At 37.5% G+C, this 13,426-nt stretch overlaps 3 protein-coding genes across 3 annotated transcripts; 1 reads left to right on the top strand and 2 right to left on the bottom strand.

Moving 5' to 3' along the window:
- The first annotated feature begins 35 nt into the window (after window positions 1-35).
- Window positions 36-7,073, top strand: LOC105642118 (putative WD repeat-containing protein C2A9.03). Its single transcript, XM_037639288.2, has 10 exons — window positions 36-174; window positions 3,682-3,839; window positions 4,079-4,246; window positions 4,342-4,428; window positions 4,593-4,727; window positions 4,855-4,965; window positions 5,211-5,302; window positions 5,455-5,560; window positions 6,373-6,459; window positions 6,552-7,073. The coding sequence occupies exons 2-10, from the start codon at window positions 3,699-3,701 to the stop codon at window positions 6,963-6,965; spliced, it is 1,341 nt and encodes a 446-aa protein (XP_037495216.1). The 5' UTR covers window positions 36-174; window positions 3,682-3,698; the 3' UTR covers window positions 6,966-7,073.
- A 1,345-nt stretch (window positions 7,074-8,418) lies between these two features.
- LOC105642117 (uncharacterized) lies at window positions 8,419-9,677 on the bottom strand. The gene has a single exon (XM_020682569.2). It carries the CDS (start codon window positions 9,675-9,677, stop codon window positions 8,778-8,780), a length of 900 nt encoding a protein of 299 aa, XP_020538228.2. The 3' UTR covers window positions 8,419-8,777.
- Window positions 9,678-10,835: 1,158 nt separating this feature from the next.
- LOC105642116 (aspartyl protease family protein At5g10770) lies at window positions 10,836-12,854 on the bottom strand. Its single transcript, XM_012226808.3, has 2 exons — window positions 12,536-12,854; window positions 10,836-12,397 (listed from the first exon to the last, which is right to left on the bottom strand). Exons 1-2 carry the CDS (start codon window positions 12,600-12,602, stop codon window positions 11,124-11,126), a joined length of 1,341 nt encoding a protein of 446 aa, XP_012082198.1. The 5' UTR covers window positions 12,603-12,854; the 3' UTR covers window positions 10,836-11,123.
- Between the last annotated feature and the right edge of the window lie 572 nt (window positions 12,855-13,426).

Genomic DNA, 13,426 nt, shown 5'->3' with positions numbered 1-13,426 from the left:
GTCTTTTTATGCTTTCCTCTTCTTCTTCTCGTAAATGATGAGGATGATGATACGATCTTTGGTAGTTCGGATACAGTAATCAACAGAAGCATAAGGATATCGGACCAGGCTGCGGGGACACAGCCACCGTCACCACCACCGCATCCATTTGTGCCGTCTCGGAGAATCCTATTGGTTTCACCTCTAATCCTTCCTATTGCTTGCTTTTGTTATTCAGTTTCTTACATTTTTGCAAGGGTTTTATTTCAGATACAGATCACATCTTAATCCAAAAGATCTAATTTATCTGAAAATATTTCTTCTATCCTTGAAAGGAACCTTATGATACCATCCCTTCAATTTCTTTCTCTAGTTTATGTCAATTTAATCTCTTTGTTACTTGTATTGTTTGCCTTCTTAATTTCTTCGTACACTATTTGCACTTTCTATGCAATATGCAAACCTAGAAATAGAATTGAGTTAATATGCTTCCTCTCTCCTTCTCTCGTGCTTTAAACATTTGATATCCAAATTTTCATGTCAGAGTCTCTGTTTGTAGTTTGTTGCCTTGTAATTTTGTTATTTATTCAGTTTTCTGATTTTTTGTTTCTCATGTGTAAGTAAAGTCATTTATTAGAAAGAAACTGCTGCATGCAGTCCCAAGATCTGAGAGTCCAAGGCCACTTATCTGTAGAAGCTAAAAGAGGCATTTTTTTTTCTGAATGTTCCCCCACCCTTCTTCTTTTAGATTTTCATCCAAATTAATCAAAGAACATGGTGAAAAACTGTAAATAATTGGTCATAAAAGAAATCATGATGGTTGCAAAGACACGCTTTCATGGCCTTGTCATCTATTATGATGCAAGTATGAGCTGCAGCCTGTTTTCTCTTGTACTGGAGGTTTTTGATGGTCTAAATCCTCTCTAGGTAGCCTCCTGAGCTAGTAAACCAACTGTTGTTTGTAAACTAGTGTATTCAATAGCTTTCTTGAAAGACCAGTCCTTTTGCCAATTGCATGACAAAAGGATTTTACAGTAAACGCTTTAATCCTTGTAGACTCCTCTACCTAATCTTAATGCCAACTCTGTTTTCATATCCACCAATATGTAAGATAACTAATTATAGAAGTTTGAAGAAGACCCTAAGTTCTAACTTAAATATGTGGAAGTTAGTGTTGGAACGTTTAGTGTCAAAAATGCTATTACTGGGGGAAATCCTGGCGTAATGCTCAACACCAACCCTAAGGTCAGTATTCAGGAGTAAGCCTTATGTGAGCTAGGAGGCAGGCATCATACTTAGGAAAGAGGAGTTGGTGTCTCCATAGAGGAGAAGCTCTATGGACACTGTAGGACTGAAGGCCTTTAGTGTGTGTATCTTCCCAGTGCAAGGTTTACTTATAGGGGGAGGTTATATGCAACAATATGCTTCAAGCCTTAAATTCGGCCATAGATGTGTGGAGTCCCTTATTCTTAGCTGTGCACAACATGGTCCCTCAATATTATGATAAGACCTCTGAGATAGTATGGTTGGGCTAGATTATAGGTTCAAGTCCCACCACATAATATAGATTATGTTGCAAAACTAGGGCTAGCAGGAAGAAATGTGCCTATCTATATCTGAGCGATCACACCTATAACTTCTATACACAATCAAATCAACCCATGTAAATTTGTACACATCATTTTTATAGTATAAATTCAAGTTTAGAGTATTCCTTCCATCATTTGTGCATACTTCATTTTTGGCCCTTCTGGTCACCCAATGGCATGTTGGGCGTGTGTTGTACCATACTATGGCATTCTTTCCAACTCAGACAAGTTGATGTCCTCATCAATTGTGATCCAACTCCTCACTATCACTTCAAAGAAAAAGAATATTCTTCAAGCTACCATGAAAGAAGGAAATTTTTGTATTCATTTATGAACTGTCCTTTTCTAAAGCTTCATATTTCCAAACATCATCTTACATTCATAGTTGTTTTCCTAATCACCCCACTCTTCTTCCTAAGGGATAATTTAATCTATATTTCCACCATTCTGTCCTTTGCTTCCTCCATTTTCACCCCCTCAAAGTAGGTAGGATCCTCCTATATATTCTTCCCCACTCAAACGATCGAATTTCTCATTGATTATGGTTGCATTTGGGATCTGTTTGTACTTTTGGAACAACTTCCTTTTATAGCTCCTTTGTATGGAAACACTTACATGTTTTGCTTGTGTGCATGAGATATCCTCTGTTGCTTGAATGCACGAAAAATGCTAAAGCATCGTTCAAGTTGTGGTACCTCATAGGTTTGGTAGATGTGCCTCAGAAAACACAAACAACAAATCAAAGTGGCCATAAGATAGAATTGTAACAAATTCTTAAGCATTCTGTTGCAAATGCAAACTATCATAAACACAAATGAAACACAAGGAAACAATAACAATATGAACTCATACATTTGTTCACATTACACGTTCTCATGTCTTATAGTGTTAAAAGCACCACCCTTGCTTCTCTATTTGTTCTTTTGCAAAGGCATGATGTTAACGGAACAAGGTCTGCTTTGCATTTGGCAACGGCTTCCTCTTATCAAGTGTATCAAAAAGCCTTCATGAAAGACTAATCCTTTTGCCATCTATAACTCTTTAACAATGGTGTCACAATATTTGATAACACAGTTTGAATCCTTGTGGACTTCTCTACCTAGTCTCAATGCCTACACTGTTTTAATATCTAACAATGTATGATATAATCTATTGTACAAGTTTGAAGGGGTCCTAACTTCTGGCTTATATATTCCACATCAAATAAGCATCTCAAGTCCCCTTCTAGATGTCAATCTCCTTTAAAAATTTGCTATGGCTTTGGGATCGATAGCCAAATGAGAAGAGACCAAGTAATTGATTTATTAAGTTGACGTGTTATTCCAAATTATCATGTTGAGAAGAATATATTTATGGTTACTCACATCAAGTCCTTGTAAGCATAATTTTTTTCTTTTTTTCGCATTCCTATGTTCTGTGCCTCACTTTATGCAAGTGGGAGGAAATATATAAGAGGTGGAAGGTGGTGGAGAGAGAATGGAGGACTGGCGGGGGAGATAGGGACAAGGGAAACTCAAAGATCAGATATTCCTATAAGGAATAGAGGGGAATGAAGAGAGACGAGGACGGAATGTTGATTGCGGGGCAATGGGCAGCCTATGTAAATAGAAAAAACTCCAATTGAATAGTATCAACTAAATAGAAAAAAAATAAATAGTGGCACCAAAACATTACACAGCTTCTTTTGCACTCTTTTAGGAAAAGTAGGAAGACCTCGATACTGCTTGGGAGAAGCTTTTAACAACTATGATTTACATAGAAATGTATTTCGTGATTTGAGAATCACTACTTCATTTGGAAACAAACATGTGTTAAGTATTGTTAATGAAAGCATTTTGTAAGACTGCAGAATTTTCATAATCACTTTTCTCTCATCAAAGACCTTAAAAATTTTTCTTGGCGAAGACGTTCAATGCTATTTAGCAGCAAGTCTTTACAATCAATGACCCATTCTATTTTGGGATCGAAGTGATGTATGCTATTCAGACTTGCCACAAATAATTGTTGGATGTCTTGAAAATTGATATTCTTTTGAAGTGCATAAAGCATCTTCAAGGAAAATATTCCATGTGCATAGTATCACATACTTACAATATGTTGTTGGCTGGCTCAGGTATCTTTGCTACAAACATGTCCCAGTACCAGGGGGATGAAATGGATTACATGGCAGATGATTATGAGATGGCAGAAGTTGAAGAAGATGTGTACTTCCGTGGTAGAATCATGGGTGATTCAGAGTCTGATGATGATGATGATGAATATGATCATTTGGTTTGTTTTTTTCCCTATACCAATTTTAGCTTTCCACTATTGCAAGTTGTTCTTCCCTCCCTTCTCTCTCCTCTTCCGGTCTTCCCCTCCCAATGACACTCTTTTTGTTCCATTGCTGCATTTATAGTTTTGCTTTGTTAGCGATGTTTTATTTTTATATTTCAATTTAGTAACAAAACTTTTTTGTTCCATTTTCTACCTTGGATGGGGATTGGGTTGGCGGTGGTTGGTTTTCGCAGGACAATAAGATAACAGATACATCTGCTGCAGATGCTAGGAGAGGAAAGGATATCCAGGGGATTCCTTGGGACAGACTGAGCATTTCCCGTGAAAAGTACAGACAAACAAGGCTAGAGCAGTATAAGAACTATGAAAACATTGCGCACTCAGGAGAAGGTTCTGAAAAGGTAGAATTTGTTCTAAGGTGTAGTGGTAGTAGACTACCAAATACTGCTGAATATTCATTTTCACATCGTGTTTCTTCCATTCTGATCTTCTCCAGGAATGCAAACCAACAAAGAAGGGAGGGATGTATTATGAGTTTTGGCGAAACACAAGATCAGTGACGTCAACTATCCTTCATTTTCAAGTATGTTGATATTCCTATCCATCTCTTTACTTGGTTTTCCCCTGCTTTTTGTGCATGTAACTAATGTTTTGAATGTGTATTAAAGACAAGATACTAGAATCTTGTTCAAATCCAAAATTATTGATTGGAAAACTTAAGCTTTCTTTTCCTTTTTGGCACTGCAGTTGCGGAACTTGGTTTGGTCAACAACAAAACATGATGTCTATCTTATGTCTCATTTTTCCATTGTTCACTGGTCATCTTTAAGTTGCAAGAAAACTGAAGTTCTCAATGTTTCTGGACATGTGGCGCCATGTGAGGTACACTAATCTCTTGGTGTTGTATGAAATAAAATTCTATCTTAAATTTGAAGCGTTCCTTTTTTTTTTCTCCTCTCTTATATTATGATTACATTGATGGTATTCTGGATTTCTTTTTCTTTTATAGAAACATCCTGGAAGCCTCTTGGAAGGATTTACTCAAACCCAAGTTAGCACACTTGCAGTGCGGGATAAGCTGTTGATTGCAGGGGGGTTCCAGGGAGAACTTATTTGTAAGGTAATACATTTCGCATGGTGATGCTTTTTGATAATTTTCCTTCTTGTGTTCACTTGTATTTTTTTTAAAAAAAGAAGGTTCTACTTGATTGATAAATACAACAATTCAATATATGATACATTTGCTGTCTTAGTTGTTACACCTCTCTGTTCTTGTTTACATGCTTTTAGAGTAAGATTTGGTTGGTTCCAATAGAATGTTATGAATAATGGGTGACAAGTTGTTTGTTTGTCCATTGGGAGCAGCATTTAGATCGACCAGGAGTTAGCTTCTGTTACAGGACAACTTACGATGATAATGCAATCACAAATGCAGTCGAGATTTATGATTGTGCCAGGTTTTTCTTTTTTCTTTTTTTTTTTTTTTTTACTTATTCCTTTATCCATTGTTTTTGTTTCTTTTCTTTTCTTTTTCCCTTTTCCTTGTCAGTCATGGTAACAGTGGGCTTTGTTTACCTTAGCTGACCTGAAATCAACACTGTTGTTGCAGTGGTGCAGTTCATTTTATGGCTTCAAATAATGACTGTGGAGTTAGAGACTTTGATATGGAGAAATTTCAACTTTCTAAGCATTTCTGCTTTCCTTGGCCGGTGAATGTGAGTACCATTCCCTCCCCCCTCCCCCCCCCCCCCCCCCCCCTCCTTCCTTTTTATGTATTTATATGGATTTGTGAAGCTGTGATATTGTTCGTAGGCTTGCAGTTGAAATGCTGTTTATTATTCATTTGTTGGCATAAGGTTTTCTGATAATCTGATAATTAGTTATTGTAATAACTTTTCTGTTGGATCTCCTCTTTGCCATACCTTAATTACATTTAGTTTCAACTCATGCTAGTATCATACTCTATGCTGGTCTAATCTATACTTTCTTCCAATCATTAATGTCTACCATGTAGAAATAACGGTTGCAGAACAGTATAACCAGTCAAAAAATTCAAATGGGTTGAAACCTATTATATTTGAGATTGATTACTGTAATTTAAATCAACACATGGTCCAATGGTCTTTACAACTTCTTGGAAATAATTACAGATTGCTGTATGAAGTCTTGCATTGTTCTCATCAAAATTACTCTCCTGCTAATTTAGCTTGCCCCTAAATGTGTTGTGGTATTTCTACTTGTCTGAATGCATATATCATGTGTATTTTCAGTTTCTGTGTGTATGTGTGCTTCCCTGGTTGCACCTCAATTTATCTGTTGCTTTAGTTTATAAAATTGAAAAGCAAAGAAATATAATTTCAACAGTCATGAAAAAACAATCCATGCAACTGGACCCTGGCATGTTCCTTTATATTGAGCTTAGATAATTCAGCTGATTGAATACTTTTCCTAGATTGCATCTGAGTAACAAGCAAGCATGTTCCTCATTTTATGCTTTAATGTGTCATTTCTGCAATTTCTGTTGCAGCACACCTCACTGAGTCCTGATGGTAAGCTTCTTACCATTGTCGGTGACAACCCAGAGGGAATGCTAGTGGATTCTCAAACAGGAAAGGTAGTCCTATATTTCTTCCTCTCTCTTTGGCACAAACCTCCTTATCCTTTAATGCAAGAACTTCCACTAATTTTAGGCCTTCATTGTTGTAGACCATTACACAATTATGTGGACACTTAGATTTCTCATTTGCATCTGCATGGCATCCTGATGGCCGCATCTTTGCCACTGGGAATCAAGACAAGACATGTCGTATTTGGGACACACGAAACTTGTCAAAATCTGTTGCAGTGCTCAAGGGCAATTTAGGAGCCATTAGATCAATTCGGTTTACATCTGATGGTCAATTCATGGCAATGGCAGAGCCAGCTGATTTTGTGCATGTTTATGATGTGAAGAATGGGTTTGAGAAAGAGCAGGAGATTGATTTTTTTGGGGAGATCTCTGGTGTGTCTTTTAGCCCTGACACAGAATCCCTCTTCATAGGAGTATGGGATCGCACATATGGAAGCCTCCTTCAGTACAACAGATGCCGGAATTTTACATATCTTGACTCGTTTCTGTGATTTAACATGTGTATATCTAGTTGTGAATTTACACTGGCAAATTTGCATGTCCATGTGAATGTGAGGATGTTGGATCCAACATAAATTTAAGTGAACAAGGGTGACATATCTCATGTTTCATTCTGTAGTAGAGGGGCTGACAAAGAGAAATGCTCCTGCTGTAGTTTTTGTTATGGTACATGGGTTTAAAATAATACTGGGGCAATGTATGATAAGGGAAACAATTTGGAAGACTGGACATGGGGTGTGAGTTTTAGTCAGGTTTGTAAAATAATGGAGAGAATGTAGAGAAGCTTTGGTGAGTGTATCTGGTTAGACTGATCGCAGTATAACTGAGGTTCGGGGTCCTTATCTTGTTAGCCCCTCTATTTTTTTTAATTTTTTTTTTATTTTTGGCTCCAAAAAACTGTAGCTCCTTTTCATAGAGTTAAAATTGGTGAATGAAATGCATTACGCGCTGTTGAACAGGGTTATGTTTCATGGTTTGATTGAATGATTTAAGATGAGCTGGGTTTGGAGGGACTGTTCTGAAATAGCATGATGCATGGGTTCTAACTTCCATAGATGAATCAGTGTAGACGTGAAGCATTGACCAATGTCTTTGGTAACCCCCCCGTGTGATGGGATGAAACCGCTAGTTGCTTCAGCTGAGTTATGGCCTCCATCCTACTGAGTAATTTGTATATATTGGCGAGGGTGCACGACTTCCTCCCAATATGCAGGATGTTTTCTACATGTTTCATGTTGGAACGTGAAATTTGTCCATAATGGTAAAAGGATGAACTGAGCAAAGGACCTTGTTTTTAAAAGAAAAGGGATAGTTGTGCTAATGGCGTCTTTAACTTTATTTTTACTATTCTGGTGTCTCAACAGAGATTTTTGATTCAAGTGTATTGTCTAAAAAATTTATAATCAGCTGCATTTTGCCTATGCGGCAAGCTGGACTTGACATCTGGATTAAAATGGCTCTAATTTTAGCCAAGTCAGCAATGACGTGTCAAATGAGCTAGCTTCATAAATCAACTACGTAACCTCTTTAATCCAAAAACATATAGACAATGGTATGTTAAAGTCGCTTAGGAGTGTTAGGAGTGAGATACAATAGTAAAAGAGAGTAAAATTAAGCTGTGAGAGATCAGTAAGAGAGAGCTTGCTTTATCGACCAAAATTGAAGAACATTTGCAAGGAATTTTATTACGCATCAATTTTTATAAGATTGGTGACATCACAATGGAGAAAAGGTGCTATCCACTATGGATGCCTGCAAAATGTGAAGTAAAGGAGAAAATGGAAAGGCACAACACAATATCTGTCGATTTTCATTCATATATAGGCAAAATACATGGCTGAGAATTTTTATTACAAAAGCTGATTTCTTTGGTCAATTAGCACCAACTAAAGTAGCTTAGACTTCCATGAATTCTGGATCACAACATACACAAACTATAAACCATGCTGAAAATATGATCTATTATATTTAAAATATAAAAATAGCCAACCTCAGAATTACAATCAGCTATAGTGTGTACAAAACAAATCTCAATTGGTCAACAATGCCAAATAAAACCTGCGTTCAGACCCTGATGAATTGAACTATAAGAAAAGTACTTTAACTAAAAATTGAAAATTCCAAAAAAAAATCCATATGATACTTGTTCTTTGTTGACAAATGATATTCTAGATCTGGTCCTGTAAACATTGTAATGGATGAAACTATGAATTCTTTGTCTCGATTCAAATGTGTTCCTAACAGGAAATACTTATCAATTACTGCTATTTCTATTTGTGTAGGGATGCTGTTCATTATAATTGCTACTTGCTCAAGCCTCTAGTTATATTTGATAAAATTTCATCTTGGGCACATTTTTTCTCAGAAATCTGTTTGAGAACGCTTTCTGCTTCTGCTTCAAGTTGTTGCATACGTTCTTCAAAAGCGGCAACCAATTCAGGACTGAAAATAGCACACTCATTGCATTCATTTGCTCTAGTCCCCGAGCTTGGTAAAGAGTAGCTGCCAAATTTTGGAGTTATATAAGCTCCACCAGAGTGAAGCCATTCCTTGAGGCTTGCAATAGTGCAGAATTCAACTGTATGTGGAATTTCAAGTGAGTCTAGCGCTTTTGCAATCTTCTTTCTCTTACTCCCCTTCTCTGAGATATTTCCTTCTTGAGGAGACTCCTCGCCTGCCTTCAATTCATTGTGTAGCTGTGAACTAGGCATGATGGGAGTCTTTTCTAGTGAGATTTCATCCTTTATGTGCTGGCTTTCATAAACTTGCAGCTTGGCGTCAGACAAACTGCTTCTTTGAACCATTATGGCATCAAATTCCTCTACCGTGTGGAAACTCCTAGCTCGGCCCACACACCTATGATTCCACTCTTGAGAATTCTGCAGGTTGTCATGTTCTGTAATGCAATGAAAGCTGCTAGATCGTTTCGATTTAGTTAGCTCAACTCTTGGCATCGGAAGTGCTTGTGTGCCAGTAGTACTGTCTCTTCCTTGTTCTAGATTTGACAAAAACTCCCATGCATTGAAGTCAACAATTGATTCTGATTGGTGGTTTTTGTCAGACCTGAGTTTGGGGGCTATCGCATCCGTATTGGCCGTATAAACGAAAGTAAGGAACTGATCATCCCTATTTTGCATTCTTTGGCTCAGCTCTTCCTTTAAACTCATTGATCTAGGCATCAGTTTTGAGGATATGCATCCCATTTTATTTTAATATTTGTCGAATTCACAGTTGAACTGAACACACAAGAAAGGGTTTGAATAAAAGATTACTATTTCATCAAGTACCTTGAAGGTGCATGTAATCTGGTGGTGGAAAGGAAACAACTACTAGGAAACTCTTAGGTTTACATTGATCAAAGTCAAAATTACCTGTTGCAGTTGCAGAACAAATAAAAACTTGTCCTGCAACTGGAGATTCAAAACAAAGGCAAAAGTCTGGAACCATAGAACACAAAAAGTTTTAGATTCGTAATAAATACAGTTGAGTTCAAGATCTTACCAATCCCTTTGGAAGTGAACCAGCTAATGATGGAAACGGAGGTATTTGAAAGCCAGATCCTTTTTTCAGATGTGGCTTGGAATTGAGACCTGTGAAGTATGTGAAAAGTAATCAGCTGAAATTGATTATTATTATTGTTATAAATAATGAATTAACAACCCGGATTATGCGTAAAAAGTTTGGTCCTTTTATGAAATATTTTTCTCAGAACCGGAAAGGCAACCGCAAAATATATAAAATAAGGATATATATATAAATTATATACAGGCATATACTAATTGTATCTTCAGACCCATAATGCAGATTCTTTATAAAGCATTCAAAGTTCCAAATTTGAAATTGGCACCTAAACCTAATTAATGAAAAGTCAGACTCTCGGCTGGCATGGGGTCTGCATTTTCTTTTTTTAAAACACTATAATCTTTGGCTCCATACAAATATTAAAATGGAAGAATCGAACGTAGATTTTGACTGCTTAATTGGTAGGCTCCAAATTTGATTACTGTAATATTATTTATTAGTTTTACTTTACTGGTAAGTTTTACGTTAAAGTCCAAAATGGGAAATTAATTTTAACTGGCTCTTCCGCGATGCTACCAACCACAACGCATGTACAATTCTTTACTTTGTATTGGAAGAATTTGCATTTATTAGAGAATTGTTAGGTTCAAGTTCCATAAGCCTAAAGAGGAATTAAAGATAGAACAAAATGAAGAAAGAAGAAGAATAGTAGAAAATAGGAGAGAAGGGACCGTGATTAGCGCCATCACACGAGTAACCTCAATAGTTAATGATTTGGAAAAAATTGTAGAAGACAGAAAACAGATTCATCCCTTGTAAAAAGGTTGAGCCATGATTGATTTTGCCTGACATCATAATTTTTTTACTAAAATAACTTTCAAGTAAATTAATATGCTTCACAAATTACACAGAAGAGAAGGAAATAATCACAATGCTATCTGCAATTTTGCATGATCATTCCTGTATCCAACAGAACGCAAGCTATTCCTGTATTCTAGCTCCCATGGTTCAAATGATTTTATGGTTCTTTTCTTTATGACAACAATATATATACACACACAGAGCAACACTACAGTTGATCGTGTTGTGTTGGATGTTTCTTATTGACAATAAGGCTAGAAAACTGATCAATGGCAGCCGCCCGGAGCAAACCCGATTCTTGAAGCAGAAACATCATAGGCAATGTTATATGTCAGTTGTTGATGATTTCCGATGATGGCAATTCGGTTGCTAGTTGCAAAGGCCAAACAAGTGACACCATCATCAGCTTCTATCAGAATGTTTGGAGCCCCAAGAGAGAGGTCTGCACCTCCTTGAAAAATCATTCGAATCTCAGGCACAGCAGACATACTCTTGACACTTCCCCTGAAGCATGTGTCTAGTATGGAATATCCGGGGGCTTGTGCATATCTTGCGGACATGACCTTTACAAATTCTTGACGCAGTGTAGCATATATGGACGTTGGCAGTCTTGTAATAACAGTTCCGGAGTCTATAATGGTGGGGATCTGGTACTGAGCAGCAGAGAGTCCTAGAGGCCTACCAGCAACTGTAATAGCTGCTAGTCTTAGAAAGTATAAGCTAGGATTCTGAGGGTTTCTAATCATGGGGGTGAACTTGTAGCGCAATGGAGAAATCTTCCCAATGTACAAGGAACCTCTTCCAGAGGCTGTGGGAAGACAGTAGGAGAAGGCATATTCATACTTGGTTGACAACTGGCCTAACATTGATAGCTTGTCATGGGCTAGCCCTACAATACCTGCAGCTCTTCCAAATAACCCTTCGTTATCCTGCCCACAGCCGTAAGTGAAACGGGGCAAGGTCTGCGATGATGTCAAGGTCAGTAGATCTTGACTCAAGTAGCCAACTGAGTAAGATGCATCACCATAGCTGGCTGTGTAGATGCATTTATTACCACTAGTACAAATGGGGTCATTCAAAGTGGCAGCCTTGAGCGAAGAGCACTCAGGGGTGTTGCATGGTAAAATACTGTAGGTCTTCGATGCAGAGGGTACAAACAGGGGATCTACCTGGCTATGACAGTATATAATACAAGGCTGGCACTGAAGCCAGGAGAGCGAGCTACCTGTGTCAAGAATCATGGAATAGTACCTGGGAGGGGAGCCAAGCCCTAACTTTACAAAGAAGTTACCAGAGCCAATAGAAAAACCAGGATTCAAGGGGATGCTCCCTGAATTTTGGGCCAGGAGATGTCCCGATTTGTGATGGGAGACACGTTTTTTTGCTACGATGTTCGTAAAATACATTACACGATCTTCGTCATGTGAGATTACATCAATAAGAGATGACGAGGAAGAGTTGGGAGAAAGAGGGGAGCCGGGGCCACGTACATGATACAAGTTGAGCTGTATGCTGGATTGGTTGTCTGATAACTTGTGTCCTGCAAAATGTTTATTTGTCATATGAAGCATACAAAATATATGTCACGTACTAGATGATTCTTACTAATAAGTAAATTATGCCAAAGATTTACATGGGCACTCAAAAGCTTAATTGAAGAGTAGAGAATTTTACATGCCTTGAAATTTTGCTACAGAAGATGTTGCAAGGAGCAGATAGCAAGTAATCAACCATAAACAACCCATCTCTTGGGGACTGTGCAGCTTATGCTCTCCCTTGATTATTAGTATTTAAATACAAACAGAGAAGCAGAAGCAGCAGCTCCCCTGGTCTTGTTATAGTAGAGAAGATGATGTGACATCATTTATAAATGATGATAAGATTAGTTGGAAATTTGCGAAAGCCATCCCATTATGCCAACCAACAGAGTCCTTGAATAAGTTGGGGAGATGGGAGGTGCATTTATAGCTACCACTTAAGAGGACACGGAAATGTTCTATTGGTCAATTAGAGATTAGAGATTGTTCCCCTAGCCAACGGTGCTTGCTTATTTACATTGTATTATTTCCGAATGAATACTACACACACATACACCTGCAGTTCCAAAGCAAATAAGATATTCATGGACTTCACCTGTAGACCTCACAAATGGTTCTTGGTTGCAACTCGTGTGGCTCCACATGAGGAACCAATACACAAATAATCTTTGGGTGGGTTCCAGCATACAAGGATCCATGCATCGTCCTCATGTCAATGGAGCGACTCATTCATTCGCATACTGTAAAGCTAAAATTAGTGGGCCAAATGATTTGGATGGTGAAGGGACAAGCTATAAATGTAGTCAATTAAGGGGACCCAATCGTAGACGTAACGACCAAAAAGATTCCATTATTCAAATCGATCTATTTATGGAGAAGTAGATTTAAAAAAAAGTTACTTCTGGACGAGTAAAGTGAGTAAAGTGCGATTCTATTTAATTGATAGATTAAATTCTCAGAAATTAAAATTGATTTTATTAAAATGTGGAATTATAAATGATAAAAATACACCTATCATATATAATAATTAA

Source organism: Jatropha curcas, chromosome 2 (assembly GCF_041381405.1).
Source record: "Jatropha curcas cultivar XTBG-Jc1 chromosome 2, XTBG_Jcur_1.0, whole genome shotgun sequence".
NCBI classification, from domain to species: Eukaryota; Viridiplantae; Streptophyta; class Magnoliopsida; order Malpighiales; family Euphorbiaceae; genus Jatropha; species Jatropha curcas.
Note: the sequence above shows the minus strand (reverse complement) of the source record. Positions and strands in the feature narration are given on the sequence as shown.

Excerpts from the sequence above, each read along its gene's own strand:
- LOC105642116 (XM_012226808.3), bottom strand. The coding sequence starts at position 12,602 with ATGGGTTGTTTATGGTTGATTACTTGCTATCTGCTCCTTGCAACATCT. Across the intron at positions 12,398-12,535 it reads TTCTGTAGCAAAATTTCAAG|GACACAAGTTATCAGACAAC; the intron begins GCATGTAAAATT and ends AACATTTTGCAG.
- LOC105642118 (XM_037639288.2), top strand. The coding sequence starts at position 3,699 with ATGTCCCAGTACCAGGGGGATGAAATGGATTACATGGCAGATGATTAT. Across the intron at positions 4,429-4,592 it reads CAACTATCCTTCATTTTCAA|TTGCGGAACTTGGTTTGGTC; the intron begins GTATGTTGATAT and ends TTGGCACTGCAG. Across the intron at positions 6,460-6,551 it reads TGGATTCTCAAACAGGAAAG|ACCATTACACAATTATGTGG; the intron begins GTAGTCCTATAT and ends TCATTGTTGTAG.
- LOC105642117 (XM_020682569.2), bottom strand. The coding sequence starts at position 9,677 with ATGGGATGCATATCCTCAAAACTGATGCCTAGATCAATGAGTTTAAAG.